The sequence below is a fragment of the Schistocerca nitens genome, chromosome 5, assembly GCF_023898315.1.
Source record: "Schistocerca nitens isolate TAMUIC-IGC-003100 chromosome 5, iqSchNite1.1, whole genome shotgun sequence".
Classification (NCBI taxonomy): domain Eukaryota; kingdom Metazoa; phylum Arthropoda; class Insecta; order Orthoptera; family Acrididae; genus Schistocerca; species Schistocerca nitens.
Genome location: NC_064618.1, coordinates 596,717,279 through 596,735,348, shown reverse-complemented (window position 1 = coordinate 596,735,348; position 18,070 = coordinate 596,717,279). Strand labels below are relative to the sequence as shown.

Here is an 18,070-nt window from a genome sequence, read left to right as displayed (position 1 = left end):
GAAGTATTTCTGGAGAAGAGAATATGTTCGATAGCTCATCCACACAATTCTGAAGACTGGAAAAGCCGCCAAGTGGAGGAGTTATCACAAAGTCAGCTAGACAGCTCATGCATCCAAGTTGCTGACAAGAATAGTGTACAGAAGAATCGAAAAAAAATTCAGGACTGTTAGATGACCATCAGTTTTGCTCTAGGAAAAGTAAAGACGCTACACAGGCCGTTCTGGCGTTGCGGTTGATAATGGAAGCAAGACTAAAGAGAAACCGAGACATGTTCGTAGTATTTATCGACCTGGAAAAAGGGTTCGACAATGTAAAATGCAGCAAGATGTTCGAAAGTCTGAGAAAAATAGGGGTAAGCTATAGGGAAAGACGGATAAATTGCAATATGTACAGGAGTCAAGATGGAGCAATGAGAAAGGAAGACCAAGAGCGAAGTGCTCGGATTAAAAAGGGTGTGAGATAGGGATGTAGTCTTTCGCCAGTACTGTTCAGTCTGTACACTGAAGAAACAATGCCGGAAATAAAAGAAAGGTTCCTTGATAAGATTCGCCAGTGACGCTGCTATACCTAGTACAAGTGAAGAAGAATTACAAGATGTGCTGAATGGAATGAACAGTCTCATGAACACAGAATATGGATTGAGAGTAAATCGAAGAAAGACAAAAGTAGGGAGAAATAGCTGAAAGGAGAACAGCGACAAATTTAACATCACTATTGGCGATAAGAAAGTAGATGTAGTTAACCAATTCTGATACCTAGGCGCCGGCTGAAGTGGCCGTGCGGTTAAAGGCGCTGCAGTCTGGAACCGCAAGACCGCTACGGTCGCAGGTTCGAATCCTGCCTCGGGCATGGATGTTTGTGATGTCCTTAGGTTAGTTAGGTTTAACTAGTTCTAAGTTCTAGGGGACTAATGACCTCAGCAGTTGAGTCCCATAGTGCTCAGAGCCATTTGAACCATCTGATACCTAGGCGGCAATATAACCCATGATGCACGGAGCAAGGAGAACATAAAATGTGAACTAGCACTGGTAAAAAGGGCATTCCTGGCCAAGAAAAGTCTAATAGTTAAAAAAATGGATCTTTCTTTGAGGAAGAAATTTCTGAGTGTTTGTTGTGCTACAGAAGAATGTCGAAAATTAGGTGGACTCATAACGTAAGGAATGGGGAGGATCTCCGCAGAAACGGCGAGAAAAGGAATGTATAGAAAACTCTGATAAGAAGAAGGAACAGAATGGTAAGACATCTGTTACTTCCATGGTACTAGAGGGAGCTGTAGAAGGTGAAAGCTGTAGTGGAAGGCAGAGATTAGAATACATCCAGGAAAGAATTTCAAGTGCTACTCGGAGATGAAGATGTTGGTACAGGACAGGAATTCGTGGAAGGCCGTCTGAAACCAGTCAGGAGACTGGTGACTCAAATAAAAGAAAGTTTTTACGGATGTGAGTAGAATTGGTAGGGGTCTGTTAGGTAGGAAAGTATGGAGACGATGGCAGATGCTGGGATGATTTGTGGGGAGACAGTAGTTGGGAAAGACAAAGAGTGTAGAGAAGTTTGCTGTATGGGTAGGTTAGTGATATCATGGAGAAAAGGATGGAGATGGATGTAGGGGGAAAAGTGGAGAGGAGTGCTCACGTGGAGGGGGTAGGTGGGGAACAGTTAAAGTTGGTAGGAGGGATATATATATCGGGGCGGATCTAATTGACTGGGAGAGAATTAGTTGAAACTGCGTATGTGTGGGTTATTGAGTGTGTGTAGGTATAGGGACTGTGGGATGAGGGATTAAAGGCGCAGCAGAATACCAGGATTTGTTGTCAGAGCTGAGACAGTGGGGTTATTGGAATATAGTACAGGAAATGCAGAGGTGTTCGATGTGGTTGAGGAGGAGTGGGGATTTCAGAAGATGGTAGAAGATTCATATGCGGAGAATTAAAAGATGCGGAAAACGAGACGAAGTAAATGGCGTTCGAGAATTTGGAGGGACTTATGGAATGCGCCAATGAAATCAAGCTTGACAGAACATAAGACTCTTCAAAAGCTATCCTGAGTACATCACAGCCTCAGAAGAGTTCTGGTTTAGACACGAACAAAGTTTTATCACGTAAAGCTGCTCACGAAAATTAGATGTGTTGAAGTTTTTGTGGCACTGAAAATGCGCTGTCGCTGCTTCACTGCTGCAACTCTACTGACACAGAGGTAAATTCAACACAGCGGGTACTTTCAGAGTATAACATGTAGATTTCTAAGTTAGCGATAGATGGCTCCCCTCTTCAATGCTCACTCTGCAGAGAATTAACGCCAGTCTTTATTTAACATCCGTGGCACATTTAGCATAGATGAGGTGTGTAGGGATATCTTGGCATCAAATGGAGGCTCACCTGTTCTTCAAGAGTTTTACTCGTTCTCCGATTACGCTTCACAATAGGACTGTGTTACGCCTAAAAGAATTTTGTGGAAGATCCTTCAGAAAAGATTTTTTATAAAATCTTTGATTTTAAGCTTGGTAATTTTTACAAAACCTTTTATAAACGTTGGAGTTTGGAATTAACTTTTATAGAAGATTATATAAAGACGTTGGACGGCGTGATAAAGGCTTCTCCAGGTCTGGATGGTTCTTGTAAAATACAAAGCAATAACTTTGTTGGACTGGTCCCATTTTTATTTTTGGTATTAATATCATTGAGCAAAATGTTAGTCACACATACGGAATGCCACACTGTTCGTTTCGAAGGGCTGTGGGCGTCTGCTTTGGACATGCCCATGACTACACAGTGAACGAACTTCCCAGTGGGTTTGTACACATAATCAGGCTTTCAAATTTGTCTTCAAGGATCGGTATACCATTTGCAGCCATGCAACAGGGAATATGAACAGTGGTTATAGGAATATCCTAACCTACGGGGAAGAGAGACAAGTGTAACACCTGAGTTTCTACCACAAAACCCACCTGTGTGAGGTAGGTGGTTCTTACCGCCACAGTACAGTAGTTCGCGTTAAATGTAGGAAGTCCCGTTGAAATCAGTGACAGTCGGTTTTAACTCGATAGGAAATGCTGCTGTCAATGAATGTTGGTCCATCTCGACCATTTACCTGGGGAACAATGTGAAGGGTGCAACATCCATGGGCATGCAATGCAGGAATTTGCAAACGGAAATTTCTTATAGTGACACATAGATCTATACATCTTCAGTGAGTCGAACAGCACGTAAATTGGAACTAGCTGATTTGAGGCGCCTCGTGTGCTCTCAAGAATTGCAGTTTCCCCTGTTTTAATATCATGGAAGGCTTCCAGTGCACAGACGGTCCAATGAGGTGTTTAACTCGCACTTTATGGGGGGTGTAGCTCACCCCGGATGTCTTCTGTGATGTTTCGACTGTGTTTTTTGTAATGTGAATTGGGTCCATTGATTCAGGCTACCGTGAACATGAACAGCGTTTTTATTTCAAAATTCTCGACGACCAAGTGTTGCCCTATCTCCTATATTTTCTATATGTTTATGCTGTGGACACTCCCACCTTCCAAGAAAACATCTACTATATTCACAAGCCTATACGATTACGTTCCTGGTTCAATGAACACCCGGGCACTAAATCGCACCTCAACTGGGCGTTAAATTACTGTACCTTAATCTTACAGAAAATGTCTGGGACTGTCTATAACAGCCGGTGAAACGCAACAGTCAGAACCAACTCTACGGGATCTAGAACTGAACATTAATATGGGTAAGTCTGAAATGATAGAAGTATGCAGAAAAGCCCCTTATAGTGGATCAAAACAGGCTGGAAAACGGAACATGGACAGAATGGAAAATGTTAAATATCTGAGCACCTGGTTTAGCACGAATAATAACGTAAGACAGGAAACTGATAAATGTATTGTCAGTTTATCTAAAACTTATTTCAGCCTTGAGCAGACAAAAAAGAAGTGTGATTTCTGACCAAACTTAATGCCTATAATGCAGTGATAGGGCCGGTGTTTTTATATGGGACAAAAACCTTAACACCACAAAGAAATATGAAGAGAATCTGTCGATCTTTGAACGAAAGATCATGTGAATGGTAGTAGTACCAATTCGCGAAGAGAACATCTGGAGACATAGAAAGGACCATTAACTGTTGGACTTGATTAACTTGGCGAACATCGTGCAGGAAAACAAAGCCTAGAGGATAAGCCTGGCAGGGCACGTTGTTAGGAGGCCAGACAAGTGCCTGGCCAGAGTTGTGCAACTGGAAAAACCTGATGGACTTCGTTCATTTGGAAGGCCAAGGAAGCGAACGGGCGATCAACTGCAGCTGTCTATCAATAAGTGCAAGATCAGAAGTGCAAATGATCTCCATCTATGGAGGAACGTCGTAAGGTCGGCACATGATCTTCAGAGTCCGTGGTCGCTGATAAGTATGTATGCAAGTATGGGATCTAGTCATCAATGAATAGCCTAGCTGGATGTGCATTATCTGAAAAGCGAGTGCAGTCTTCTCCTGGTCGAGTTGAGGTTGTTACCAAGCCTAGAACGTCCTGATAGGCATACGTCACAGTTACCTCTTCACACACACGCACACACACACACACACACACACACACACTCACACACACATAACATACACTGATGAGCCAAAGCATTATGACCACATGATTAATAGCTTGTTTGTTCATCTTTGGAACAAAATACATCACTGATTGTGCTTATCAGGGATCCTACAGTGTATTTCTCGGGTCGTGGTGGTACGTAGTATTAGATGTCAATACACAGTCATGTAATAGCCTACGCGCAAATAACGGGCCGGTGATTTGCGTCTTCGGTGACGGCGCCAGATAACGACCTAGATGGGTTCCGTGGGATTTACATCAGGCGGACTTGGTCGCTGAGACAAACTTGATTCACTACAATGCTCTCAAACCACTATAACACGGTTTGGGTTCCTTGAGATGGGCAATTATACTGCTGAAAGATGACGTAGCCATCTGGAAAGACATAAAGCATGAAGGGATGCAGGTGTATCGCTGGTGTTATCATGTCTTCAACTGCTATCACAGGTCCTACAAAAGCGCAGGAGAATGTCTAAAATGAGATAGTACTGATCCCACCAGCGTGCGTCCGTGGCGCGCTGTACGTTTCGAATCGCCGTTCACCTTTATGACGACGTTTGTGGGGATGTAGGAGTGGTCTGCTGTGGAGCTCCATGTTCAACAATATAAAATTAAATGTATGGACAGAAACAATTGTGCGTGCACCAGTATTGTGCTCTTTTGGCAGAGATACCGCAGATTATCATCTATTCCACTTTACAGAGCAGACAAGCCTCCGAATCTTACGTACTGTGAAGAGTCGTGGACGTCCAACCATTTAGCCCCTAGTGGTAGTTTCACTGTCGTTCTACCTCTTTTTGTGGACGCTCACGGCTTTAGCACGTATAAATTCGACCACCTTCGCCATTTTAGAGATATTCGCTTTCGTTCACAGGCTTGTGAAATAATAATCGGCTCATCGACAAAGTTGCTTATCTCAATGGATTTTCCCACCTGCAGCCCATAACTTCGCTAGGGCAGTCCGTCGTCCGTGTCTGCTCCGGTTACATACTTTTGTTACCGCGACACGAGCCCGCAACGCCACAAGGCGGCATTCAACGTCCCTGTTGGCTGTGGTCATACTGTTATGGCTTATCAGAGTATTTCACACGTATTCGTACATTCTTACATGTCTCCCTTCTTATCCCTACCTCAGCTCCCCGAGGTAGTAAGAGTATCATAATGCACAGTACCTTTGTAGAAACAGTAAGTCATATAAATACCGAATTTGGTGAAACAGCTCCATGCGTTTTTGAGTTACATTTTACTACGCGCCTTACCCACTCCGCCCACCCATAGCGCTCACCAATGAGTCTAGTAACCCCGAAAACTGACGATACGATATTGGTAACGACTGTTACTGACAATTTTTACATGTATATCTTCTCACCAACACTATGACTGCTAGAGATAGTAGGGGCATATTACCTCCAGAGTGTTCTTATACACTACTGGCCATTAAAATTGCTTCACGAAGAAGAAATGCAGATGATAATCGGGTATTCATTGGACAAATATGTTATACTAGAACTGACATGTGATTACATTTTCACGCAGTTTGGGTGCATAGGTCCTGACAAATCAGTACCCAGAACAACCACCTCCGGCCGTAATAACGGCCTTGATACGCCTGGGCATTGAGTCAAACAAAGCTTGGATGGCGTGTACTGGTACAGCTACCCATGCAGCTTCAACATGATACCACAGTTCATCAAGAGTAGTGACTGACGTATTGTGACGAGCCATTTGCTCGGCCACCATTGACCAGACGTTTTCAGTTGGTGAGAGATCTGGAGAATGTGCTGGCCAGGGCAGCAGTCGAACATTTTCTGTATCCAGAAAGACCCGTACAGGACCTGCAACATGTGGTTGTGCATTATCCTGCTGAAATGTAGGGTTTCGCAGGGATCGAATGAAGGGTAGAGCCACGGGTCGTAACTCATCTGAAAAGTAACGTCCACTGTTCAAAGTGCTGTCATTGCGAACAAGAGGTAACCGAGACGTGTAACCAATGGCACCCCATACCATCACGCCGGATGATGCGCCAGTATGGCGATGACGAACACGCTTCCAATATGCGTTCACCGCGATGTCGCCAAAAACGGATGCGACCATCATGATGCTGTAAACAGAACCTGGATTCATCCGAAAAAATGACGTTTTGCCATTCGTGCACCCAGGTGCGTCATTGAGTACACCATCGCAGGCGCTCCTGTCTGTGAGGCAGCGTCAAGGGTAATCGCAGCCACGATCTCCGAGCTGATAGGTCATGCTGCTGCAAACGTCGTCGGACTGTTCGTGCAGATGGTTGTTGCCTTGCAAACGTCCCCATCTGTTGACTCAGGTATCGAGACGTGGTTGCACGATCCGTTACAGCCATGGTAATGCTAGTGATACAAGGCCGTTGGGATACAGCACCGCGTTCCGTATTACACTCCTGAACCCGCCGATTCCATATTCTGCTAACAGTCATTGGATCTCGACCAACGCGGGCAGCAATGTCGCGATATGATAAACCGCAATCGCGATAGTCTACAATCCGACCTTTATCAAAGTCGGAAACGTGATGGTACGCATTTCTCCTCCTTACACGAGGCATCACAACAACGTTTCACCAGGCAACGCCGGTCAACTGCTGTTTGTGTATGAGAAATGTGTTGGAAACTTTCCTCATGTCAGCACGTTGTAGGTGTCGCCACCGGCGGCAACCTTGTGCGAATGCTCTGAAAAGCTAATCATTTGCATATCACAGCATCTTCTTCCTGTCGGTTAAATTTCGCGTCTGTTGCACGTCATCTTTGTGGTGTAGCAATTTTTATGGCCAGTAGTGTAGTGGTGTGGTAGAAATTTCTGGAGATGTTCCGTATCTGTGCTTTCACGTCACGACTTTCCCACTTCCACCCTTCACCTCAATGGGTAGTTTTTACCTTCACAGTAAGCTAGTAGAATCAGTCTTATGGTTTTTGAGGAGATGTGGAACGACTACACATACATAAAATGATTTGTATGATTTGATAGATTACCGTGAGGACTAACTATCTTTGCAGTGTGTTTATGAGCAGTATGTTGGTTAACGGGACGTCGTGTGTCCGCAGCGTGTCGTGGGGGAGGTGACGTATGCGGAGCTGGCACTGTGCGGGGCCGGCGCGACGCTGCCGCGGCCGGTGGAGCGCGTGGCGCGCCCCGAGCCCACGGTGTACGCCCAGCTGGACGTGGTGCGCCAGCAGCTGCTGCAGCAGCACCAGCAGCACCAGCAGCACCCACAGCACCAGCAGCTGCAGCTGCAGCAGCACCAGGCGCTGGCCCAGGCCCGCAGGAGCCCCGCCGTCCAGCTGCGAGACCTCTGCCTGCAGCAGCCGCCCACGCCTTCCCTCTTCCTGCACCCCGCCTCGCCGCTTCGCCAGGACGACGAGCAGTTCGTCAGCGCAGCGACGCCCCTCATCGCTCAGCAGCACGCCCACCCGGACAGCAAGGTAGGCAGCGTCTGCTTCCGTCGTTAGTAACTTACCTAGAAAACATCCATCACCGTCATCATCACCTTCACTCTTAGTGGTGGGGGCATGATGTCTGTTGTATCTTCGTGAGCTGGTCTTATACTTGCCATGTTTTCTTAGGTCTTTCCAGAGTTTTTGCTTACTGTGGTGCATATTTCCCAGGAAACATTCTGAGAAATTTTACTTCGTGCCACACCTACCTCCGTCTGTACGTTAACTGATGATCAAACGCCAATTTTTATAGGTACCCTCCAGTATATACCTTCAAACCATCTTTCGTAGAGGTTTGACGACTTCATCCATCCATACCTCAGACATTTTCCAGGTAGTTTCATCATCAACATTTACATAATCTGTTCGTGTGTTGTGTATATTTCCCACAAAATCGTGACAAATTCATATTTTATGCAGGACTTACCTACACCTGGACGTTCATCTAAGATCATGTGATAATCTCACAGTTAATGTTATTGTTGTTGTGGTCTTCAGTCCTGAGACTGGTTTGATGCAACTCTCCATGCTACTCTATCCTGTGCAAGCTGCTTCATCTCCTAGTACCTACTGCAGCCTACATCCTTCTGAATCTGCTTAGTGTATTCATCTCTTGGTCTCCCTTTACGATTTTTACCCTACACGCTGCCCTCAAATACTAAATTGCTGCTCCCTCGATGTCTCAGAACATGTCCTACCAACCGATCCCTTCTTCTAGTCAAGTTGTGCCACAAGGTCCTCTTCTCCCCAATTGTATTCAGTACCTCCTCATTAGTTATGTGATCTACCCATCTAATCTTCAGCATTCTTCTGTACCACCACATTTCGAAAGCTTCTATTCTCTTCTCAGCTAAACTATTTATCGTCCACGTTTCACTTCCATACATGGCTACACTCCATACAAACACTTTCAGAAACGACTTCCTGACATTTAAATCTATACTCGATGTTAATAAATTTTTCTTCTTCAGAAACGCTTTCCTTGCCATTGCCAGTCTACATTTTATATCCTCTCTACTTCGACCATCATCAGTTATTTTACTACCCAAATAGCAAAACTCCTTTACTAATTTAAGTGTCTCACAGTAAAACTCCAAAAATTTGAGCTTGAACTCAGATGTCGTAGTTCTTCCTCGATTTCATCCACACATGCCTCACATTGGTCAAGCAGAGTCGTTCCCTCAGATTTTCCTACCATCAAAACTGTGGCTTGAAGAGGACAAGCAATGCAAGCCACGTTCATTGCTGAATTAAATTTGCCTGCTTTCATTTTTTGCGCATTATTAGTGCCATCCTTTGAAGTTCCCTGTTTTAATTTTCTTCCAGCCATCCATATTTCCCATTAGACGAAAACCTATCTTGGAAACCTACCCGTTCTGAGGACGCCTTGGACTTAGCTTATTTACCAGCATTTACAAAGGCTTGATAGTAGATACTGCTGCCTCCCCGACTCATCTGTTTTTTTCTGTCGGGTAGTCTCCTTTAGAAAGACCTTCTTCTCCCGTGTGCTTCACTCCAAATTAACTGTATTGCCTAGCGTCTGTTTGGCTTTCGCTTTCGCAGAATGAGGATTTCATTGCAGAATTGCTGAGAGAGCGCAGCAACAAACCTACGAGTCATGGATTAGGACACTTGCGATGGCACCATCTTTAAAATGATACTGCAATTCCACCAAAAAGCAAACAATAAAATAAACGTAGTCCAGTATATGACATTGGATAGAACACTGACATGCAAAACTCACATAGAAACTACACTGAATTTCTGTGGAACAATGTCAGTAGTTAACATTACACACGCATTTGAATCGTGGTGTGGAGAAGAAAGAAAGGAACAAAATTAGATGTTGTAGAAACACAAAGACTAAGGCCTGTCATAGGTAGTAGGAAATGAGACGATAATAGAAATTCCGATATGTGCAATGGGTCGAATACTGTTTCATTGATCGGTATAGTAAAACAGTTCAGATAAATGACGCCTTAATCTACAACGAACGAATGACAGAAGTCTGAAATTTTTGAACATTAAAAACCAAATGTCAAAAGATATATGCGTCAGCTATGGAAGCGATGGACAATGGAACATACAGCCTTGCCTAGCCTATGGTTGCAAGTTAATGATACTAATAAATATTGGTTACACGCCTTTCTTAGCTCTACCTACAGCTGTTATGCATTATATGCAATTATTTATTTTTGCTGCGAATAGAGCAATTTAATCTGTCTCAAACGGTAGTTCTGGCCACGTAATAATCAGTTGTTCTTTTTCTAGCATACTGTTACTGTTAAACCAAGTCGTCCAGTTACCTAAATATTGTGTGCCATAAACAGTACAGTAGATGTCCTGTAACCTGGATATATGACTAAATGACCTCTCTTCAGCCATTCAGATTTTGAAGTGCGTTTTATTGTTCTCCAGAAAGCTTCAGTCTATCAAAACTGTCACGCAGCTCCTATTTTGTTCAGACCATCATGAGATAACTACTGTTTCGGCTGTAGAATATCCGCCGGAATGACTTTCTCTGCGGCCACTGTGATAAACAAGGTAAGAATACAAAGTCATGTCGTGACAGGGTGTTGCTAATTCGTCTTCATTCTCAATCGTAAGCCTAAAGAGTGATAACATATGAAATGTAACTGCAAGCTAGCCCTGCGTGGTTGTCACACTTCTTTAACGCTAGGCTGCATCTGAAAAATGCCTATAAAAGACCTGAGGCTCTTACTTGATGGCAGATATTCGTCCACCTGCAGAGAATAGTGATCAGTTTTCCATAGCGCTGTGAGTTGTGATGACAGGCGATGGTATCACTGTTTGGAATAGTTCCGTAGTGAGATGACAGTTAATGAACGGGACAAGCCTTCGCCACAAAGAATAATGGAAATAAATATTTTCTCTCAATTATTGCTATTTGCTGTCGATATAGTGACAGCATCATCAAGCTAGACCATCCGGACTGTCAGGCTCACAAACTGCGAAAACCTTTGTGATGAGGAGGAAGTTCTCTATTGGAGAAAATGAACTATTCTTTACATAAAGAACGGATTATTAAAGCCGAATGACACACACACACGCACACTCACACACGCACACACACACACACACACACACAAATTTTGAGTTTTTGTTGTGATTACCGACATTTTTTTCCCTGCAGAGAGATACTTATTCCATATGTACAAAGCCTAAGTGGCGCGAATATGAACTGTGCCCCTATTCAGAATTTACATCATGGTCCCAATAAGAAACTGAAAACGTTGTGAAAAAAAGTTTTCGTTAGATTTTCTTTTTCCTTTTCTGCTTCCGTGCAGATAAGGCAGTTCTCAGTTGGCTACGAAAGCGGCGTGGCTGGGTGAATGGTATGGTGGAGCGCCGGGGGGGGGGGGGGGGGGGAGGGGAAAGGAATTTGCCAGTTCCGGAATTAATTAGCCTCATAATTAACGGTAACTTTTTTCCCTTCTAGTGTAGCGATGAGCATTGACTCAGGAAAACATCCAACATTTTAGAGTGAGTGTGTGAGTGTGTGTGCGTGTGTGCATGCGTGGGTGCGCGCGCGTGTGTGTGTATGTGTGTGTGTGTGTGTGTGTGAGTGTATGTGCGTGTTTGAGACAGAAAGTTTTTAGTGACGTATTCAGAATATTTTCTTTTTAACTCTTTTCATTCCCTATTCCTTATTGGGAAGAGCTACGTGAGCTTTTGAAGAATGGTCATTTCAGCCAAATATCACAGAAGACTGAGAATGGAGCGAAGAGGTTTCAAAATATTTAGTATTTTGGAGGACATTTCAAGTCCTGGTGGTCGCATGATATTGACCAATGGTATCTCTGGTTGGAACCAGGGATTGGAACTACTTTTAAATTAATTCCGGAGTATGGATGTCCACTGTCGCAGCAAAAAGTTAAAATTGTGTATAAGTTAAGTGTGAATGATATTTCTTACGACATTCATTGCCTACTCTTAAGGAGCGAGTTCGACAGGTTCACAATAGGGTCAGTGTTGTTGCCCATAGCCACAACCAGTAATTAAAATGAATTTTACGTAACAGACAGAATATAAAGGGAAGTGTTAGAATATCGCACTTTCGTTCCTCGATGTCTTACACAAAAGGCGAGCTAGTTAGTAGTCTGCCCTAAATAACTCTTAGAGATGCAATAACGCTTGACGCTGTCAACATAGAAATAACCGGCAACATTTGTGTGGGCTCTGATTCTCATTCAACATTAATTTCTGAACGTACCCCAACGTAAAAGGCGTAACTGGTGTGAAAAGTAGCAACTGTCACAAAGCACTCGATTGGTGACCCCATTTCAGGAGAGCGTTCGCGGATGACTGAGACAACATAAAGCGTTCTTTATTAAAATGGTATAAAATTATATGGAGCGTAGACTTAAAACGAATACTGTAGTTCGTTCTGATTATAAAGGTCAAGCAGGATAAAAATAAATAAAAATGAATAAAATGCTTAATTTAAATTTGCAGAACTTCCTTTGCATTACATCAACCTGTAAGATTGAATACAGCAGTATTTTCGTTTCGGAATCGACATATCCAACTGGGGAAAAATATTTAGGGCTTCTCCAGTGACATTTACAACTAGAAAATGAAAGCCTCTGGGCTGTTGGAGCACTGCTTTCTGCGATAAGAGAAACGCTTCAGCATTTGATTCCTGGTGAGCGAATGGAGTTCCGATCAAGATGAGAATGATATCTTATTAGTGGTCTTCGAAATAGTTGAAAATACTATCTAATGCTTTGATGCCATTTAAAATCTCAAATATCAATCAGAAATAGAGAATTTTGCGATATCTTTGTATCATTTCTCTCTTGGTAAGAATTATTGAAAAATGATCTTCTTAGTGTTGGAATGAGACCTACACCTGGAAAAGCAGTTGAAAACTATCAGGAGAGAAAAATGGGACACAATGCACGAAACTGCAATTGCGTTGCTCTTGGATCGTTACTTTTATGCTTCCTAGAAGGAATGATAATGTTCCATAACTAATTTCGGTAGGTAATACGTGAGAATTTTCTGAGGCATAATTAAATCAATAAGTGGGACGAGGGTTTCCTACGTACTTAAACAGATTGTATACACTGTAACTTAATAGCCATCCTTTTCAAAGTATCAACTTTTTAGGTTGTCGCATTCTGTGTTACGGATATGAAAATAAGTAGTCCATACTAATGACCTGATCTGAACTTTCATTTTTCAGGTAATGCTGCAGTCCGTATCTGACAAAGCAAGAGGGAGCGCCATCAAGACTCCACGCGTCACAGCAACGCGATTTTGACGCGAGCATCCAGAAACGCTGCCTGTGGACTGCGCCGCAGAGGGTACACCTACTGCAAAGACCTTCGTCCGAAGTTACGGCTGAAGACTGACGAATTCCTCTTGCGAATACTGCAGTTCGAGTGGGCAGTTTTACGGCTGTACTGTCAGTGTGGAGAGAACGAGGGTATTGTGGTGTAGCGACTACACAGTGACTATGCGAAAGCGACAATGCACACGGTTCGCAAATGTTCTTGTGTAAATTATCAGTATTAATTATTCGCGAGTAAATGAGTGTTTTGTGTGTATTGGAGAACGTGACGAACATTTCTTGCAACTTTATGAAGGAAACGGCACGGTTTTCATTAATTTGGTCTCTATACAACACAGAACTTGTTTAATATTTAAGATTCTACAGATAGGTGTAGGAAAAGTGTCCGCATTTGAATCGGACGACGGCTTGGCTGAGAACTTCATCGGGAGAGTGGAATTTCTGAAGCTAACTTTAGAGAGAATAATTAAGCAAACAATGTGCCTAGCAGTAAATTTCAAGACTCCAAAGTGCAAACTACAGTCGGTGCGAAAAAAAGATATGTCTACGTGCAAGCGGAAAGTACTACTTTTGGTTAATAGTTCGTGACAATAATGAGCAGAGCATCAAGAGACACTGTAATGTTCTGATACGCTGAATAAGAGAAAACACAGCACTGTCCAAAATCATCAAAGACAACTGGTTTGTTATAAATATCGCCAACTTACCAGTGTTCGCTCTGTGGTGAATGATTTCGTGACAGTGGGAAAAATACACACTTACGTGACAGAATACTACTGTGCCTGTGAAATTTTATCCAAAACTGCAGTACGAAAGGGGAAGTATAGAGCTTATCGTAAAAGTAAAACAAGACGTCAAGAAGTCCTCAAGAGTTCCAGAAAACTAGTTGTTCCTTGCAGATTCAGTTACCGCCCGGTTAAAATAGAATAACTGCTGTTAATTTGAACGTGCCTTTTGTACATGCGTATTTCATAATCCGAATCTTCAAGTAACAGTAAACGTCAGAGCATTAGTACGACTAAAAAGTTTTCTATGAATTTTGAAAGGAATTGTCAGAGCATAGTCGGTAGAATATCTGGTCTTTTGAAACAAAATTTGGCACAGGGTTTAAACGAAAGAAAGTAAGTGGCTTTACTAAATATTGACACATTAGTAATGTGTCAGAAATTTTCCAAAATTTGCAATTTGTAAAGCAGCAACCAAGCAACATCTGGTCAATACAATTCCGTCCTGCGTAAAATTAAATTTAATTACAGTGATCTGACGTGGTCAATCCAGCAAAAGGAACGTTTTGGTGCAAGCATTCATTACATTCAGGTGTTTTGTATAACATTCCACAACCTGTAAAACTTTTCTATTAGTGTGCGGCTAGCATTATAACTGTTTCCAATGGTACTGTACATTTACTCGGCGAGAAACTACGGAGAGCTAATTTTGATCGACAAAGATTTTTGTTTCAAATAAAATTTTAATTACCTTATGGCCACAGAAATAAAGAAAAGCGGTATTTACATGACGATAATGTTTTGTCACACGTTAAAGTAAATAGATTTCGAACGTGACGCAAAACTTAATTAAGAGGATGAATTTTTGGGTCGTTAATGGAAATCTCCAGTTCTGTAGCTGTGCTTGATATTGTTCATTAATACAAAATATAACCCGACGTAATTGAAACTCTACAAAAATTGTGTTTCATATACTAGTTTTATACAAATATTTTGTCAGTTATTGTGAATAAACATCTTTGACATTTGATGCTGTGTTGATACCTCCTTTGTCCATGGTCCACGCTGTGTTGCTTATGTTAGTAACGTTCAGTAAATAATCACTGGCAAAATTTTATGGTACGGCATGGAAAGAAATCTTAATTATCTCCAATTATTAACAAATATTTGGTCTGGAAATATCTGATATATAAGAAAATTACTGAGGTAAGTCGAACTGCGCAAGAGCTTACAGCAAAGAGGTACTGTGGACCATAAAACTTAGTTTCAATAATGATCTGAATGTTGTGATGCTAGATTCTCACGGCTCAGTAGTGAGAGGTTCAACTCACATACAATTGGCCAACGTCTGCAAAATTTTGTGGCGTGACCGTAAGACACTTACAGAGAGACCCATCACATGCCACATGGACTTTTGTGGATGCAGGGAGGAGATGCAGGGCCATTTATTTAATTTCAGTATCGAGTACCGCCATCAGGCCAATGCAACAAAATATGCAAATCGTCACAACGTTACTGTTCTCCGGGATGAAGGGCTGCGCTGCCATTTCGTAAATCGAATTTCGCAGCTTTCTGGTATCGAACGTGTCTCGACATGTACGTATGTGTGTGTGTGTGTGTGTGTGTGTGTGTGTGTATGCGTGTGTGTGTGTGTGTGTGTGTGTGTGTGTGTGAGGTGCAATAGAGCATCTGAACAACGGTGAAAGAGTTTCTTGCTCCATTCTTCTTACGAAGTGTGGTGGTGGTCAATATCAACGATTGAAAGCGTGCCATGCTTTTTTAATTTAATCTATGACTGCTTAAGAGACTTTGAGCTATTTTTGCCCTGAAATGTAAACACTTTATACAAATCTGACTCGTATGTGAACAAACTCTGACTAGCTTTACATTTTATAGTGGCAAGATCTTTCAACAAGTGCAATGTAATAATTAAAGGAAGGTTTAACAAGAGCTATGAAACAACACAGACCTCATGCAACTGCTATCAGTTCATGTGAAACATCTGCATCTGATGGCTACGTGCTAAGCAAATGTTTTTGCTTCCTGTGTCCCTCACCTTCTAATTTGAGAAACACTCAGATAGTGTGGTAGCAGGAATGTTCTAGCTGTCTCCGTCTCCTCTGGCTTGTGCCTCGAGGTTCAGCACCGTCGTTAACTTACCTGTGTGGCTGAAAACTTTAAGTAATAGAACAGTAATCTCCGCTTAAGGTAAGTTATTCCTTCGCGGTTAACATAGTCAAATGACTGTAACACATTTCGAAAATGAGTTCTTGAGTAAACACATGGTGAGGTATGGAAGATGAGGAGGGTTAACCTGAATAAACACCAGGAGAAATAAAAATAAGCTCACACTTAATATAATTTATGTGATTCAATACAACATATATTTCATATACAAATTCAGTTCAACGGACCAGGTGCCTTTTTACTTGACTATTCGGATACAACAAACAAACAAAAAATTATCACGTATTAGCAATTATGCACGAAATAATATTCGGTGAGTGGAAGAGCAATGAAATAAGCTACTTAGAAACTTGGATCACTGAAATAAAATTAGATATTTGTCCCACGAGTTCTGATAAGACAAGGACGTTGTATTCGCCTGCAAAATGCGTTGCAGCAAGAAATCTAATGCTCTACAATCTGGAAAACCAATTAATGCAAAATTACGTAAGTAAATTCCCAAGCATAAAGGCACCATAGTTCAGAACTAAGTCAGTTGAATGTGACCAGATCCCCTCCATAGCGCCCATGCTACGAGGTAGGATCAGCACGTCGACATCACGGCAGCGAGCGGAAGGAAGCTGCAATTCTGTACTCTTTCCTATTCGTCAGTACATGAGCTCTGTCTGGTTTTGGGTTAGCTGTGATTGTTCACTCTCGTTTACCCTTCACAGTCACATTGAGAACAGTCGACCTTGGCGGCTTTAGAAGAGATATAAATCCCTGATGGACACTATCAATGATGAGGTGTCTGTCGGCAGGAAGGTAGACACATAGAGTGGTGGCGGAGGAACGAAATTATGACGGTAGCACATACAGGACAAGTCAGAAGGCTTATTGCGTGAGTAGACAGGTCTCATAGGCCACGGTGAAGGCAACCTGTCTAAGTGAAGGACACTAAAATAAAAATCCGTTGTCATCGAGGTTGAGGGTTACACGATGGGCTGGTGCGTCACTTACGTAAGACACTGAAAGACCTTTTTACGCACAAGACATGCGACTCCTATGCGCCCAAGTCTTTCCTCACGGTTTAGCTATGTTTAGTTACGGAGCATTCATTGAATGAATACCAGAAGCCCTCAGGAATGTCATCTATGCATCAACCATACCTTTGCTACATCTAGATTGGTCTGCCTGCTTTCCTCAACGAACAACGATAGGAGGAGGAGGAGGAGGAGGAGGAGTTTAGTGTTTGACGTCCCGTCGACAACGAGGCCATTAGAGACGAAGCACATGCTCGGATTAGGGAAGGATGGTGAAGGAACGTGGCCATGCCATTTCGAAGGATCCATTTGCCTTAAGCGATATAAGGAAATCGCCGAAAACCTAAATGAGCGTAGCCAGATGCGGGTTTGAGCCGCCATATTCCCAAATGCGAGTCCAATGTGCTAAAAACTGCGTTACCCCGCTCGGTACGAACAACCATATGCATCCTTTTAACCTTGGTTACGTTTCTGAATCCTTGACTATTGCAACACGATATTCTCTATACGTGACAGTTACTTGGTCCTCTGTAAGTATCTGATTAACTTCCATTTCTTGGGACAATGACTTGCTTTGTAGCGCGTCTACTTGTTGTGCATGCACATTATTCCGCAATTCCTGTACATGAAATTTTACATTCCCTGTTGAGTTAAAGTTAGGCGTGTCGTGTTCGTAGCGTATTGCTACATTCCACTAACGTTCCGAGCCCACACAATGTCTTTGCCATCTCTTTCCGTGTGACGATCACGGGTATTTCTGCTCGTATTT

General features: G+C 42.7%; 1 protein-coding gene across 2 annotated transcripts in view; it reads left to right on the top strand.

The window, feature by feature from the left end:
- Nucleotides 1-15,082, top strand: part of LOC126259988 (nephrin-like) — a 666,808-nt gene extending 651,726 nt beyond the window's left edge. For both annotated transcript variants that reach the window (XM_049957120.1, XM_049957121.1), the window contains exons 14-15: nucleotides 7,661-8,038; nucleotides 13,260-15,082. In XM_049957120.1, the coding sequence (XP_049813077.1) occupies nucleotides 7,661-8,038; nucleotides 13,260-13,337 (456 nt within the window). In that variant the 3' untranslated portion in view covers nucleotides 13,338-15,082. The remainder of the gene's footprint in view (nucleotides 1-7,660; nucleotides 8,039-13,259) is intronic.
- The last annotated feature ends 2,988 nt before the right edge of the window (nucleotides 15,083-18,070 follow it).